At 71.3% G+C, this 14,231-nt stretch overlaps 1 protein-coding gene and 6 long non-coding RNA genes across 7 annotated transcripts; all 7 read right to left on the reverse strand.

Moving 5' to 3' along the window:
* Positions 1-525: 525 nt before the first annotated feature.
* On the reverse strand, positions 526-2,392 carry LOC135424849 (uncharacterized). The gene is made up of 3 exons (XR_010435383.1): positions 1,700-2,392; positions 1,466-1,534; positions 526-1,309 (listed from the first exon to the last, which is right to left on the reverse strand). It is a non-coding gene; the product is annotated as an uncharacterized LOC135424849 (long non-coding RNA).
* Positions 2,393-2,740: 348 nt separating this feature from the next.
* LOC135424854 (uncharacterized) lies at positions 2,741-4,356 on the reverse strand. Its single transcript, XR_010435388.1, has 3 exons — positions 3,663-4,356; positions 3,428-3,496; positions 2,741-3,271 (listed from the first exon to the last, which is right to left on the reverse strand). It is a non-coding gene; the product is annotated as an uncharacterized LOC135424854 (long non-coding RNA).
* A 96-nt stretch (positions 4,357-4,452) lies between these two features.
* LOC135424861 (uncharacterized) lies at positions 4,453-5,884 on the reverse strand. The gene is made up of 3 exons (XR_010435392.1): positions 5,628-5,884; positions 5,393-5,461; positions 4,453-5,235 (listed from the first exon to the last, which is right to left on the reverse strand). It is a non-coding gene; the product is annotated as an uncharacterized LOC135424861 (long non-coding RNA).
* Positions 5,885-6,391: 507 nt separating this feature from the next.
* Positions 6,392-8,287, reverse strand: LOC135424859 (uncharacterized). The gene is made up of 3 exons (XM_064676458.1): positions 7,594-8,287; positions 7,359-7,427; positions 6,392-7,201 (listed from the first exon to the last, which is right to left on the reverse strand). The coding sequence occupies exons 1-3, from the start codon at positions 7,963-7,965 to the stop codon at positions 6,989-6,991; spliced, it is 654 nt and encodes a 217-aa protein (XP_064532528.1). The 5' UTR covers positions 7,966-8,287; the 3' UTR covers positions 6,392-6,988.
* A 364-nt stretch (positions 8,288-8,651) lies between these two features.
* On the reverse strand, positions 8,652-10,255 carry LOC135424860 (uncharacterized). The gene is made up of 3 exons (XR_010435391.1): positions 9,562-10,255; positions 9,327-9,395; positions 8,652-9,169 (listed from the first exon to the last, which is right to left on the reverse strand). It is a non-coding gene; the product is annotated as an uncharacterized LOC135424860 (long non-coding RNA).
* Positions 10,256-10,604: 349 nt separating this feature from the next.
* On the reverse strand, positions 10,605-12,220 carry LOC135424863 (uncharacterized). The gene is made up of 3 exons (XR_010435394.1): positions 11,528-12,220; positions 11,293-11,361; positions 10,605-11,135 (listed from the first exon to the last, which is right to left on the reverse strand). It is a non-coding gene; the product is annotated as an uncharacterized LOC135424863 (long non-coding RNA).
* Positions 12,221-12,290: 70 nt separating this feature from the next.
* On the reverse strand, positions 12,291-14,186 carry LOC135424864 (uncharacterized). The gene is made up of 3 exons (XR_010435395.1): positions 13,493-14,186; positions 13,258-13,326; positions 12,291-13,100 (listed from the first exon to the last, which is right to left on the reverse strand). It is a non-coding gene; the product is annotated as an uncharacterized LOC135424864 (long non-coding RNA).
* Between the last annotated feature and the right edge of the window lie 45 nt (positions 14,187-14,231).

Below are 14,231 nucleotides of genomic sequence, written 5' to 3' on the forward strand. Positions count from 1 at the left end.
TCGCACAGGCTGCCAGCTGAGGGAGCGCAAAGGCTCCCAGACCCGGACCCTGCTTACAGGCGGGTCCACACCCAGGGAGCCACGGAGCTCGCCTTCCCCCGCGGCATCAAGTACCTGGCTCAAGGGCCAGGCACTGGGGCTCGTGGCCTAAGGCCCTGAGCTGGGCCCCGAGGGCAGGGAGGGCACACGCCCAGCCCCACGCCCGTGAGAGGCCGGGGGACCCCGCGGGACACCCGCCTGATTACAGGGGGTCCCTCCAACCGCCCGCCGAGCAGGGGGACGCACAAAGCCCCACTTAGGGGGCCGCCCCCCCCCGAGGCCCGGCACTCCCAGCAACGGCCTCGCGGCCTAAGGCCGGCAGGGACAGGGCCCCAGCCCCGAGGACGGGGGGGGGCCCACGCTGGCACATCGCCAGCAGGACCGGCGGCCCCGCGGCGCCACTAACGGGCTTCGCTCCGTCCTCGGGAACAGGGGGCGAGCCCGAGGCTCTCCTCTCCTGCTCGGCAGCGGGGCTGACTCCCCACGGGTTGGCACACAGAGCCCCTCTTTCCCTCCTGGGAAGTCTAAGCTACGCTGCCTACATCTCTACGGGGGCTACAGGAGGGACCAGCTCGCTCGCTCGCTCACTCACACCGACGGGACAAGGACACAAAGGGGGAACGTCCCAGAAGAGGGAGCAAGCTCTGTGCGCCAAGCCGTGGGGAGCCGGCCCTGCCGCCGAGCAGGGGAGGAGAGCCTCGGGCTCGCCCCCTGTTCCCGAGGACGGAGAGAAGCCCGTTAGTGGCCCCGGGCTGCGCGCGGGCCAGAAGGGCCTCGGCGTGCTGAGGGGCAAGGGACACAGGCCGTGACACACCCCGACTACGGGGGGTCACTCTGGCCAGGGGCCGCCAGCAGGCACCAAAGGTGCCAAGGGAAAAAGCCCTGCCCCGCTTACGGGGCGGGCGGGCCGGGGGTCGGGAGAGCTCCGTGTCCCCCCTCGGGCGCGGAGGCGGGCACTCTCGCCCTCCTTACAGGGCGGTTGCCCCTCTCTCCGGGCAGCCACAGGAGCGCGATGGCAAAAGGCCAACGCCAAGCAAAGCAAAGGACCCAGCCCTGCTTACAGGGAGGTCCGCCCAGCGCCAAGCCGGCCGGCGCAGCCGGAAGCTGCCCGCCGGACTCTTTGGGATCCCTGCCCCGGGGATGCCAAGGGAGGGGCCTTTGCCCAGAGGGCCTTTCTCCCGCCCCCTCTTGAGCGCGAAGCCGACGCTCTTCTTCCTCGCTCTTGCCTCGCCGTCCCGCTCCACGGCTCTGCTTTCTTCTCGGAGGGCTCCTGCCAAGGCAGGAGGACGCAGCTCGGACTCAGAAGCTCCGAGTCTTGCACCGAAGGAAAGCAGGACCCAGGGGCAGCTGCCCCAGCCACCACCCGCCCGCCCACTCGCAGGACCCCCACACCTCCACACCACCCCCCAACTTCAGCCGCTCTCACCGCGGCGTCTTCCCGCGCCGGCGCTGCCGTCCCGCGCGACGCCTCTTCCGCTCTCTTCTCCGACGGCTTCTGCCAGGGCGGGAGGAGGCAGGTGGGCCCGAGAAACACCAGCTCCTCCTACCAAGGCAACCCGGACCCCACGCCCCCGGAGGCACATCTCCAAGACCCTCCCCGCCCACCCACAGGCCCCCCCACTTCCCCCCACAAAACTCTCCAAGCTTCACTTGGACTCACCACGGCGACGCACGGCGCAGTCCCACCCGCTGCGGGGAGCCGGGCCCTCTGGGCAAAGGCAGCTGGGCACGCGAAGCAGCGGCCAAAGAGGCTGCCGCCCTGCTTACAGGGGGCTCCGGCCGCTGCCTGGACCACAAAGGGCCTGGGACACCAGGGCACTGACCCCGACTTACAGGGGGGCCCTGGGCCCAAAGGCCTACGGAGGCTCCTTCTCTCCGCTTCGGGGGGCACCTGACCCGCTCCCCGCTAACGGGGCGGTCGCCCCGCACAGGCTGCCAGCTGAGGGAGCGCAAAGGCTCCCAGACCCGGACCCTGCTTACAGGCGGGTCCACACCCAGGGAGCCACGGAGCTCGGCCTTCCCCGCGGCATCAAGTACCTGGCTCAAGGGCCAGGCACTGGGGCTCGTGGCCTAAGGCCCTGAGCTGGGCCCCGAGGGCAGGGAGGGCACACGCCCAGCCCCACGCCCGTGAGAGGCCGGGGGACCCCGCGGGACACCCGCCTGATTACAGGGGGTCCCTCCAACCGCCCGCCGAGCAGGGGGGACGCACAAAGCCCCACTTAGGGGGGCCGCCCCCCCCGAGGCCCGGCACTCCCAGCAACGGCCTCGCGGCCTAAGGCCGGCAGGGACAGGGCCCCAGCCCCGAGGACGGGGGGGGGCCCACGCTGGCACATCGCCAGCAGGACCGGCGGCCCCGCGGCGCCACTAACGGGCTTCGCTCCGTCCTCGGGAACAGGGGGCGAGCCCGAGGCTCTCCTCTCCTGCTCGGCAGCGGGGCTGACTCCCCACGGGTTGGCACACAGAGCCCCTCTTTCCCTCCTGGGAAGTCTAAGCTACGCTGCCTACATCTCTACGGGGGCTACAGGAGGGACCAGCTCGCTCGCTCGCTCACTCACACCGACGGGACAAGGACACAAAGGGGGAACGTCCCAGAAGAGGGAGCAAGCTCTGTGCGCCAAGCCGTGGGAGCCGGCCCTGCCGCCGAGCAGGGGAGGAGAGCCTCGGGCTCGCCCCCTGTTCCCGAGGACGGAGAGAAGCCCGTTAGTGGCCCCGGGCTGCGCGCGGGCCAGAAGGGCCTCGGCGTGCTGAGGGGCAAGGGACACAGGCCGTGACACACCCCGACTACGGGGGGTCACTCTGGCCAGGGGCCGCCAGCAGGCACCAAAGGTGCCAAGGGAAAAAGCCCTGCCCCGCTTACGGGGCGGGCGGGCCGGGGGTCGGGAGAGCTCCGTGTCCCCCCTCGGGCGCGGAGGCGGGCACTCTCGCCCTCCTTACAGGGCGGTTGCCCCTCTCTCCGGGCAGCCACAGGAGCGCGATGGCAAAAGGCCAACGCCAAGCAAAGCAAAGGACCCAGCCCTGCTTACAGGGAGGTCCGCCCAGCGCCAAGCCGGCCGGCGCAGCCGGAAGCTGCCCGCCGGACTCTTTGGGATCCCTGCCCCGGGGATGCCAAGGGAGGGGCCTTTGCCCAGAGGGCCTTTCTCCCGCCCCCTCTTGAGCGCGAAGCCGACGCTCTTCTTCCTCGCTCTTGCCTCGCCGTCCCGCTCCACGGCTCTGCTTTCTTCTCGGAGGGCTCCTGCCAAGGCAGGAGGACGCAGCTCGGACTCAGAAGCTCCGAGTCCTTGCACCGAAGGAAAGCAGGACCCAGGGCAGCTGCCCCAGCCACCACCCGCCCGCCCACTCGCAGGACCCCCACACCTCCACACCACCCCCCAACTTCAGCCGCTCTCACCGCGGCGTCTTCCCGCGCCGGCGCTGCCGTCCCGCGCGACGCCTCTTCCGCTCTCTTCTCCGACGGCTTCTGCCAGGGCGGGAGGAGGCAGGTGGGCCCGAGAAACACCAGCTCCTCCCTACCAAGGCAACCCGGACCCCACGCCCCCGGAGGCACATCTCCAAGACCCTCCCCGCCCACCCACAGGCCCCCCCACTTCCCCCCACAAAACTCTCCAAGCTTCACTTGGACTCACCACGGCGACGCACGGCGCAGTCCCACCCGCTGCGGGGAGCCGGGCCCTCTGGGCAAAGGCAGCTGGGCACGCGAAGCAGCGGCCAAAGAGGCTGCCGCCCTGCTTACAGGGGGCTCCGGCCGCTGCCTGGACCACAAAGGGCCTGGGACACCAGGGCACTGACCCCGACTTACAGGGGGGCCCTGGGCCCAAAGGCCTACGGAGGCTCCTTCTCTCCGCTTCGGGGGGCACCTGACCCGCTCCCCGCTAACGGGGCGGTCGCCCCGCACAGGCTGCCAGCTGAGGGAGCGCAAAGGCTCCCAGACCCGGACCCTGCTTACAGGCGGGTCCACACCCAGGGAGCCACGGAGCTCGGCCTTCCCCCGCGGCATCAAGTACCTGGCTCAAGGGCCAGGCACTGGGGCTCGTGGCCTAAGGCCCTGAGCTGGGCCCCGAGGGCAGGGAGGGCACACGCCCAGCCCCACGCCCGTGAGAGGCCGGGGGGACCCCGCGGGACACCCGCCTGATTACAGGGGGTCCCTCCAACCGCCCGCCGAGCAGGGGGGACGCACAAAGCCCCACTTAGGGGGCCGCCCCCCCCGAGGCCCGGCACTCCCAGCAACGGCCTCGCGGCCTAAGGCCGGCAGGGACAGGGCCCCAGCCCCGAGGACGGGGGGGGGCCCACGCTGGCACATCGCCAGCAGGACCGGCGGCCCCGCGGCGCCACTAACGGGCTTCGCTCCGTCCTCGGGAACAGGGGGCGAGCCCGAGGCTCTCCTCTCCTGCTCGGCAGCGGGGCTGACTCCCACGGGTTGGCACACAGAGCCCCTCTTTCCCTCCTGGGAAGTCTAAGCTACGCTGCCTACATCTCTACGGGGGCTACAGGAGGGACCAGCTCGCTCGCTCGCTCACTCACACCGACGGGACAAGGACACAAAGGGGGAACGTCCCAGAAGAGGGAGCAAGCTCTGTGCGCCAAGCCGTGGGGAGCCGGCCCTGCCGCCGAGCAGGGGAGGAGAGCCTCGGGCTCGCCCCCTGTTCCCGAGGACGGAGAGAAGCCCGTTAGTGGCCCCGGGCTGCGCGCGGGCCAGAAGGGCCTCGGCGTGCTGAGGGGCAAGGGACACAGGCCGTGACACACCCCGACTACGGGGGGTCACTCTGGCCAGGGGCCGCCAGCAGGCACCAAAGGTGCCAAGGGAAAAAGCCCTGCCCCGCTTACGGGGCGGGCGGGCCGGGGGTCGGGAGAGCTCCGTGTCCCCCCTCGGGCGCGGAGGCGGGCACTCTCGCCCTCCTTACAGGGCGGTTGCCCCTCTCTCCGGGCAGCCACAGGAGCGCGATGGCAAAAGGCCAACGCCAAGCAAAGCAAAGGACCCAGCCCTGCTTACAGGGAGGTCCGCCCAGCGCCAAGCCGGCCGGCGCAGCCGGAAGCTGCCCGCCGGACTCTTTGGGATCCCTGCCCCGGGGATGCCAAGGGAGGGGCCTTTGCCCAGAGGGCCTTTCTCCCGCCCCCTCTTGAGCGCGAAGCCGACGCTCTTCTTCCTCGCTCTTGCCTCGCCGTCCCGCTCCACGGCTCTGCTTTCTTCTCGGAGGGCTCCTGCCAAGGCAGGAGGACGCAGCTCGGACTCAGAAGCTCCGAGTCCTTGCACCGAAGGAAAGCAGGACCCAGGGGCAGCTGCCCCAGCCACCACCCGCCCGCCCACTCGCAGGACCCCCACACCTCCACACCACCCCCCAACTTCAGCCGCTCTCACCGCGGCGTCTTCCCGCGCCGGCGCTGCCGTCCCGCGCGACGCCTCTTCCGCTCTCTTCTCCGACGGCTTCTGCCAGGGCGGGAGGAGGCAGGTGGGCCCGAGAAACACCAGCTCCTCCCTACCAAGGCAACCCGGACCCCACGCCCCCGGAGGCACATCTCCAAGACCCTCCCCGCCCACCCACAGGCCCCCCCACTTCCCCCCACAAAACTCTCCAAGCTTCACTTGGACTCACCACGGCGACGCACGGCGCAGTCCCACCCGCTGCGGGGAGCCGGGCCCTCTGGGCAAAGGCAGCTGGGCACGCGAAGCAGCGGCCAAAGAGGCTGCCGCCCTGCTTACAGGGGGCTCCGGCCGCTGCCTGGACCACAAAGGGCCTGGGACACCAGGGCACTGACCCCGACTTACAGGGGGGCCCTGGGCCCAAAGGCCTACGGAGGCTCCTTCTCTCCGCTTCGGGGGGCACCTGACCCGCTCCCCGCTAACGGGGCGGTCGCCCCCGCACAGGCTGCCAGCTGAGGGAGCGCAAAGGCTCCCAGACCCGGACCCTGCTTACAGGCGGGTCCACACCCAGGGAGCCACGGAGCTCGGCCTTCCCCCGCGGCATCAAGTACCTGGCTCAAGGGCCAGGCACTGGGGCTCGTGGCCTAAGGCCCTGAGCTGGGCCCCGAGGGCAGGGAGGGCACACGCCCAGCCCCACGCCCGTGAGAGGCCGGGGGACCCCGCGGGACACCCGCCTGATTACAGGGGGTCCCTCCAACCGCCCGCCGAGCAGGGGGGACGCACAAAGCCCCACTTAGGGGGCCGCCCCCCCCGAGGCCCGGCACTCCCAGCAACGGCCTCGCGGCCTAAGGCCGGCAGGGACAGGGCCCCAGCCCCGAGGACGGGGGGGGGCCCACGCTGGCACATCGCCAGCAGGACCGGCGGCCCCGCGGCGCCACTAACGGGCTTCGCTCCGTCCTCGGGAACAGGGGGCGAGCCCGAGGCTCTCCTCTCCTGCTCGGCAGCGGGGCTGACTCCCCACGGGTTGGCACACAGAGCCCCTCTTTCCCTCCTGGGAAGTCTAAGCTACGCTGCCTACATCTCTACGGGGGCTACAGGAGGGACCAGCTCGCTCGCTCGCTCACTCACACCGACGGGACAAGGACACAAAGGGGGAACGTCCCAGAAGAGGGAGCAAGCTCTGTGCGCCAAGCCGTGGGGAGCCGGCCCTGCCGCCGAGCAGGGGAGGAGAGCCTCGGGCTCGCCCCCTGTTCCCGAGGACGGAGAGAAGCCCGTTAGTGGCCCCGGGCTGCGCGCGGGCCAGAAGGGCCTCGGCGTGCTGAGGGGCAAGGGACACAGGCCGTGACACACCCCGACTACGGGGGGTCACTCTGGCCAGGGGCCGCCAGCAGGCACCAAAGGTGCCAAGGGAAAAAGCCCTGCCCCGCTTACGGGGCGGGCGGGCCGGGGGTCGGGAGAGCTCCGTGTCCCCCCTCGGGCGCGGAGGCGGGCACTCTCGCCCTCCTTACAGGGCGGTTGCCCCTCTCTCCGGGCAGCCACAGGAGCGCGATGGCAAAAGGCCAACGCCAAGCAAAGCAAAGGACCCAGCCCTGCTTACAGGGAGGTCCGCCCAGCGCCAAGCCGGCCGGCGCAGCCGGAAGCTGCCCGCCGGACTCTTTGGGATCCCTGCCCCGGGGATGCCAAGGGAGGGGCCTTTGCCCAGAGGGCCTTTCTCCCGCCCCCTCTTGAGCGCGAAGCCGACGCTCTTCTTCCTCGCTCTTGCCTCGCCGTCCCGCTCCACGGCTCTGCTTTCTTCTCGGAGGGCTCCTGCCAAGGCAGGAGGACGCAGCTCGGACTCAGAAGCTCCGAGTCCTTGCACCGAAGGAAAGCAGGACCCAGGGGCAGCTGCCCCAGCCACCACCCGCCCGCCCACTCGCAGGACCCCCACACCTCCACACCACCCCCCAACTTCAGCCGCTCTCACCGCGGCGTCTTCCCGCGCCGGCGCTGCCGTCCCGCGCGACGCCTCTTCCGCTCTCTTCTCCGACGGCTTCTGCCAGGGCGGGAGGAGGCAGGTGGGCCCGAGAAACACCAGCTCCTCCCTACCAAGGCAACCCGGACCCCACGCCCCCGGAGGCACATCTCCAAGACCCTCCCCGCCCACCCACAGGCCCCCCCACTTCCCCCCACAAAACTCTCCAAGCTTCACTTGGACTCACCACGGCGACGCACGGCGCAGTCCCACCCGCTGCGGGGAGCCGGGCCCTCTGGGCAAAGGCAGCTGGGCACGCGAAGCAGCGGCCAAAGAGGCTGCCGCCCTGCTTACAGGGGGCTCCGGCCGCTGCCTGGACCACAAAGGGCCTGGGACACCAGGGCACTGACCCCGACTTACAGGGGGGGCCCTGGGCCCAAAGGCCTACGGAGGCTCCTTCTCTCCGCTTCGGGGGGCACCTGACCCGCTCCCCGCTAACGGGGCGGTCGCCCCGCACAGGCTGCCAGCTGAGGGAGCGCAAAGGCTCCCAGACCCGGACCCTGCTTACAGGCGGGTCCACACCCAGGGAGCCACGGAGCTCGGCCTTCCCCCGCGGCATCAAGTACCTGGCTCAAGGGCCAGGCACTGGGGCTCGTGGCCTAAGGCCCTGAGCTGGGCCCCGAGGGCAGGGAGGGCACACGCCCAGCCCCACGCCCGTGAGAGGCCGGGGGACCCCGCGGGACACCCGCCTGATTACAGGGGGTCCCTCCAACCGCCCGCCGAGCAGGGGGGACGCACAAAGCCCCACTTAGGGGGCCGCCCCCCCCGAGGCCCGGCACTCCCAGCAACGGCCTCGCGGCCTAAGGCCGGCAGGGACAGGGCCCCAGCCCCGAGGACGGGGGGGGGCCCACGCTGGCACATCGCCAGCAGGACCGGCGGCCCCGCGGCGCCACTAACGGGCTTCGCTCCGTCCTCGGGAACAGGGGGCGAGCCCGAGGCTCTCCTCTCCTGCTCGGCAGCGGGGCTGACTCCCCACGGGTTGGCACACAGAGCCCCTCTTTCCCTCCTGGGAAGTCTAAGCTACGCTGCCTACATCTCTACGGGGGCTACAGGAGGGACCAGCTCGCTCGCTCGCTCACTCACACCGACGGGACAAGGACACAAAGGGGGAACGTCCCAGAAGAGGGAGCAAGCTCTGTGCGCCAAGCCGTGGGGAGCCGGCCCTGCCGCCGAGCAGGGGAGGAGAGCCTCGGGCTCGCCCCCTGTTCCCGAGGACGGAGAGAAGCCCGTTAGTGGCCCCGGGCTGCGCGCGGGCCAGAAGGGCCTCGGCGTGCTGAGGGGCAAGGGACACAGGCCGTGACACACCCCGACTACGGGGGGGTCACTCTGGCCAGGGGCCGCCAGCAGGCACCAAAGGTGCCAAGGGAAAAAGCCCTGCCCCGCTTACGGGGCGGGCGGGCCGGGGGTCGGGAGAGCTCCGTGTCCCCCCCTCGGGCGCGGAGGCGGGCACTCTCGCCCTCCTTACAGGGCGGTTGCCCCTCTCTCCGGGCAGCCACAGGAGCGCGATGGCAAAAGGCCAACGCCAAGCAAAGCAAAGGACCCAGCCCTGCTTACAGGGAGGTCCGCCCAGCGCCAAGCCGGCCGGCGCAGCCGGAAGCTGCCCGCCGGACTCTTTGGGATCCCTGCCCCGGGGATGCCAAGGGAGGGGCCTTTGCCCAGAGGGCCTTTCTCCCGCCCCCTCTTGAGCGCGAAGCCGACGCTCTTCTTCCTCGCTCTTGCCTCGCCGTCCCGCTCCACGGCTCTGCTTTCTTCTCGGAGGGCTCCTGCCAAGGCAGGAGGACGCAGCTCGGACTCAGAAGCTCCGAGTCCTTGCACCGAAGGAAAGCAGGACCCAGGGGCAGCTGCCCCAGCCACCACCCGCCCGCCCACTCGCAGGACCCCCACACCTCCACACCACCCCCCAACTTCAGCCGCTCTCACCGCGGCGTCTTCCCGCGCCGGCGCTGCCGTCCCGCGCGACGCCTCTTCCGCTCTCTTCTCCGACGGCTTCTGCCAGGGCGGGAGGAGGCAGGTGGGCCCGAGAAACACCAGCTCCTCCCTACCAAGGCAACCCGGACCCCACGCCCCCGGAGGCACATCTCCAAGACCCTCCCCGCCCACCCACAGGCCCCCCCACTTCCCCCCACAAAACTCTCCAAGCTTCACTTGGACTCACCACGGCGACGCACGGCGCAGTCCCACCCGCTGCGGGGAGCCGGGCCCTCTGGGCAAAGGCAGCTGGGCACGCGAAGCAGCGGCCAAAGAGGCTGCCGCCCTGCTTACAGGGGGCTCCGGCCGCTGCCTGGACCACAAAGGGCCTGGGACACCAGGGCACTGACCCCGACTTACAGGGGGGCCCTGGGCCCAAAGGCCTACGGAGGCTCCTTCTCTCCGCTTCGGGGGGCACCTGACCCGCTCCCCGCTAACGGGGCGGTCGCCCCGCACAGGCTGCCAGCTGAGGGAGCGCAAAGGCTCCCAGACCCGGACCCTGCTTACAGGCGGGTCCACACCCAGGGAGCCACGGAGCTCGGCCTTCCCCCGCGGCATCAAGTACCTGGCTCAAGGGCCAGGCACTGGGGCTCGTGGCCTAAGGCCCTGAGCTGGGCCCCGAGGGCAGGGAGGGCACACGCCCAGCCCCACGCCCGTGAGAGGCCGGGGGACCCCGCGGGACACCCGCCTGATTACAGGGGGGTCCCTCCAACCGCCCGCCGAGCAGGGGGGACGCACAAAGCCCCACTTAGGGGGCCGCCCCCCCCGAGGCCCGGCACTCCCAGCAACGGCCTCGCGGCCTAAGGCCGGCAGGGACAGGGCCCCAGCCCCGAGGACGGGGGGGGGCCCACGCTGGCACATCGCCAGCAGGACCGGCGGCCCCGCGGCGCCACTAACGGGCTTCGCTCCGTCCTCGGGAACAGGGGGCGAGCCCGAGGCTCTCCTCTCCTGCTCGGCAGCGGGGCTGACTCCCCACGGGTTGGCACACAGAGCCCCTCTTTCCCTCCTGGGAAGTCTAAGCTACGCTGCCTACATCTCTACGGGGGCTACAGGAGGGACCAGCTCGCTCGCTCGCTCACTCACACCGACGGGACAAGGACACAAAGGGGGAACGTCCCAGAAGAGGGAGCAAGCTCTGTGCGCCAAGCCGTGGGGAGCCGGCCCTGCCGCCGAGCAGGGGAGGAGAGCCTTGGGCTCGCCCCCTGTTCCCGAGGACGGAGAGAAGCCCGTTAGTGGCCCCGGGCTGCGCGCGGGCCAGAAGGGCCTCGGCGTGCTGAGGGGCAAGGGACACAGGCCGTGACACACCCCGACTACGGGGGGTCACTCTGGCCAGGGGCCGCCAGCAGGCACCAAAGGTGCCAAGGGAAAAAGCCCTGCCCCGCTTACGGGGCGGGCGGGCCGGGGGTCGGGAGAGCTCCGTGTCCCCCCTCGGGCGCGGAGGCGGGCACTCTCGCCCTCCTTACAGGGCGGTTGCCCCTCTCTCCGGGCAGCCACAGGAGCGCGATGGCAAAAGGCCAACGCCAAGCAAAGCAAAGGACCCAGCCCTGCTTACAGGGAGGTCCGCCCAGCGCCAAGCCGGCCGGCGCAGCCGGAAGCTGCCCGCCGGACTCTTTGGGATCCCTGCCCCGGGGATGCCAAGGGAGGGGCCTTTGCCCAGAGGGCCTTTCTCCCGCCCCCTCTTGAGCGCGAAGCCGACGCTCTTCTTCCTCGCTCTTGCCTCGCCGTCCCGCTCCACGGCTCTGCTTTCTTCTCGGAGGGCTCCTGCCAAGGCAGGAGGACGCAGCTCGGACTCAGAAGCTCCGAGTCCTTGCACCGAAGGAAAGCAGGACCCAGGGGCAGCTGCCCCAGCCACCACCCGCCCGCCCACTCGCAGGACCCCCACACCTCCACACCACCCCCCAACTTCAGCCGCTCTCACCGCGGCGTCTTCCCGCGCCGGCGCTGCCGTCCCGCGCGACGCCTCTTCCGCTCTCTTCTCCGACGGCTTCTGCCAGGGCGGGAGGAGGCAGGTGGGCCCGAGAAACACCAGCTCCTCCCTACCAAGGCAACCCGGACCCCACGCCCCCGGAGGCACATCTCCAAGACCCTCCCCGCCCACCCACAGGCCCCCCCACTTCCCCCCACAAAACTCTCCAAGCTTCACTTGGACTCACCACGGCGACGCACGGCGCAGTCCCACCCGCTGCGGGGAGCCGGGCCCTCTGGGCAAAGGCAGCTGGGCACGCGAAGCAGCGGCCAAAGAGGCTGCCGCCCTGCTTACAGGGGGCTCCGGCCGCTGCCTGGACCACAAAGGGCCTGGGACACCAGGGCACTGACCCCGACTTACAGGGGGGCCCTGGGCCCAAAGGCCTACGGAGGCTCCTTCTCTCCGCTTCGGGGGGCACCTGACCCGCTCCCCGCTAACGGGGCGGTCGCCCCGCACAGGCTGCCAGCTGAGGGAGCGCAAAGGCTCCCAGACCCGGACCCTGCTTACAGGCGGGTCCACACCCAGGGAGCCACGGAGCTCGGCCTTCCCCCGCGGCATCAAGTACCTGGCTCAAGGGCCAGGCACTGGGGCTCGTGGCCTAAGGCCCTGAGCTGGGCCCCGAGGGCAGGGAGGGCACACGCCCAGCCCCACGCCCGTGAGAGGCCGGGGGACCCCGCGGGACACCCGCCTGATTACAGGGGGTCCCTCCAACCGCCCGCCGAGCAGGGGGGACGCACAAAGCCCCACTTAGGGGGCCGCCCCCCCCGAGGCCCGGCACTCCCAGCAACGGCCTCGCGGCCTAAGGCCGGCAGGGACAGGGCCCCAGCCCCGAGGACGGGGGGGGGCCCACGCTGGCACATCGCCAGCAGGACCGGCGGCCCCGCGGCGCCACTAACGGGCTTCGCTCCGTCCTCGGGAACAGGGGGCGAGCCCGAGGCTCTCCTCTCCTGCTCGGCAGCGGGGCTGACTCCCCACGGGTTGGCACACAGAGCCCCTCTTTCCCTCCTGGGAAGTCTAAGCTACGCTGCCTACATCTCTACGGGGGCTACAGGAGGGACCAGCTCGCTCGCTCGCTCACTCACACCGACGGGACAAGGACACAAAGGGGGAACGTCCCAGAAGAGGGAGCAAGCTCTGTGCGCCAAGCCGTGGGGAGCCGGCCCTGCCGCCGAGCAGGGGAGGAGAGCCTCGGGCTCGCCCCCTGTTCCCGAGGACGGAGAGAAGCCCGTTAGTGGCCCCGGGCTGCGCGCGGGCCAGAAGGGCCTCGGCGTGCTGAGGGGCAAGGGACACAGGCCGTGACACACCCCGACTACGGGGGGTCACTCTGGCCAGGGGCCGCCAGCAGGCACCAAAGGTGCCAAGGGAAAAAGCCCTGCCCCGCTTACGGGGCGGGCGGGCCGGGGGTCGGGAGAGCTCCGTGTCCCCCCTCGGGCGCGGAGGCGGGCACTCTCGCCCTCCTTACAGGGCGGTTGCCCCTCTCTCCGGGCAGCCACAGGAGCGCGATGGCAAAAGGCCAACGCCAAGCAAAGCAAAGGACCCAGCCCTGCTTACAGGGAGGTCCGCCCAGCGCCAAGCCGGCCGGCGCAGCCGGAAGCTGCCCGCCGGACTCTTTGGGATCCCTGCCCCGGGGATGCCAAGGGAGGGGCCTTTGCCCAGAGGGCCTTTCTCCCGCCCCCTCTTGAGCGCGAAGCCGACGCTCTTCTTCCTCGCTCTTGCCTCGCCGTCCCGCTCCACGGCTCTGCTTTCTTCTCGGAGGGCTCCTGCCAAGGCAGGAGGACGCAGCTCGGACTCAGAAGCTCCGAGTCCTTGCACCGAAGGAAAGCAGGACCCAGGGGCAGCTGCCCCAGCCACCACCCGCCCGCCCACTCGCAGGACCCCCACACCTCCACACCACCCCCCAACTTCAGCCGCTCTCACCGCGGCGTCTTCCCGCGCCGGCGCTGCCGTCCCGCGCGACGCCTCTTCCGCTCTCTTCTCCGACGGCTTCTGCCAGGGCGGGAGGAGGCAGGTGGGCCCGAGAAACACCAGCTCCTCCCTACCAAGGCAACCCGGACCCCACGCCCCCGGAGGCACATCTCCAAGACCCTCCCCGCCCACCCACAGGCCCCCCCACTTCCCCCCACAAAACTCTCCAAGCTTCACTTGGACTCACCACGGCGACGCACGGCGCAGTCCCACCCGCTGCGGGGAGCCGGGCCCTCTGGGCAAAGGCAGCTGGGCACGCGAAGCAGCGGCCAAAGAGGCTGCCGCCCTGCTTACAGGGGGCTCCGGCCGCTGCCTGGACCACAAAGGGCCTGGGACACCAGGGCACTGACCCCGACTTACAGGGGGGCCCTGGGCCCAAAGGCCTACGGAGGCTCCTTCTCTCCGCTTCGGGGGGCACCTGACCCGCTCCCCGCTAACGGGGCGGTCGCCCCGCACAGGCTGCCAGCTGAGGGAGCGCAAAGGCTCCCAGACCCGGACCCTGCTTACAGGCGGGTCCACACCCAGGGAGCCACGGAGCTCGGCCTTCCCCCGCGGCATCAAGTACCTGGCTCAAGGGCCAGGCACTGGGGCTCGTGGCCTAAGGCCCTGAGCTGGGCCCCGAGGGCAGGGAGGGCACACGCCCAGCCCCACGCCCGTGAGAGGCCGGGGGACCCCGCGGGACACCCGCCTGATTACAGGGGGTCCCTCCAACCGCCCGCCGAGCAGGGGGGACGCACAAAGCCCCACTTAGGGGGCCGCCCCCCCCCGAGGCCCGGCACTCCCAGCAACGGCCTCGCGGCCTAAGGCCGGCAGGGACAGGGCCCCAGCCCCGAGGACGGGGGGGGGCCCACGCTGGCACATCGCCAGCAGGACCGGCGGCCCCGCGGCGCCACTAACGGGCTTCGCTCCGTCCTCGGGAACAGGGG

This window comes from Pseudopipra pipra, chromosome 20 (assembly GCF_036250125.1).
Source record: "Pseudopipra pipra isolate bDixPip1 chromosome 20, bDixPip1.hap1, whole genome shotgun sequence".
Taxonomy (NCBI): Eukaryota; Metazoa; Chordata; class Aves; order Passeriformes; family Pipridae; genus Pseudopipra; species Pseudopipra pipra.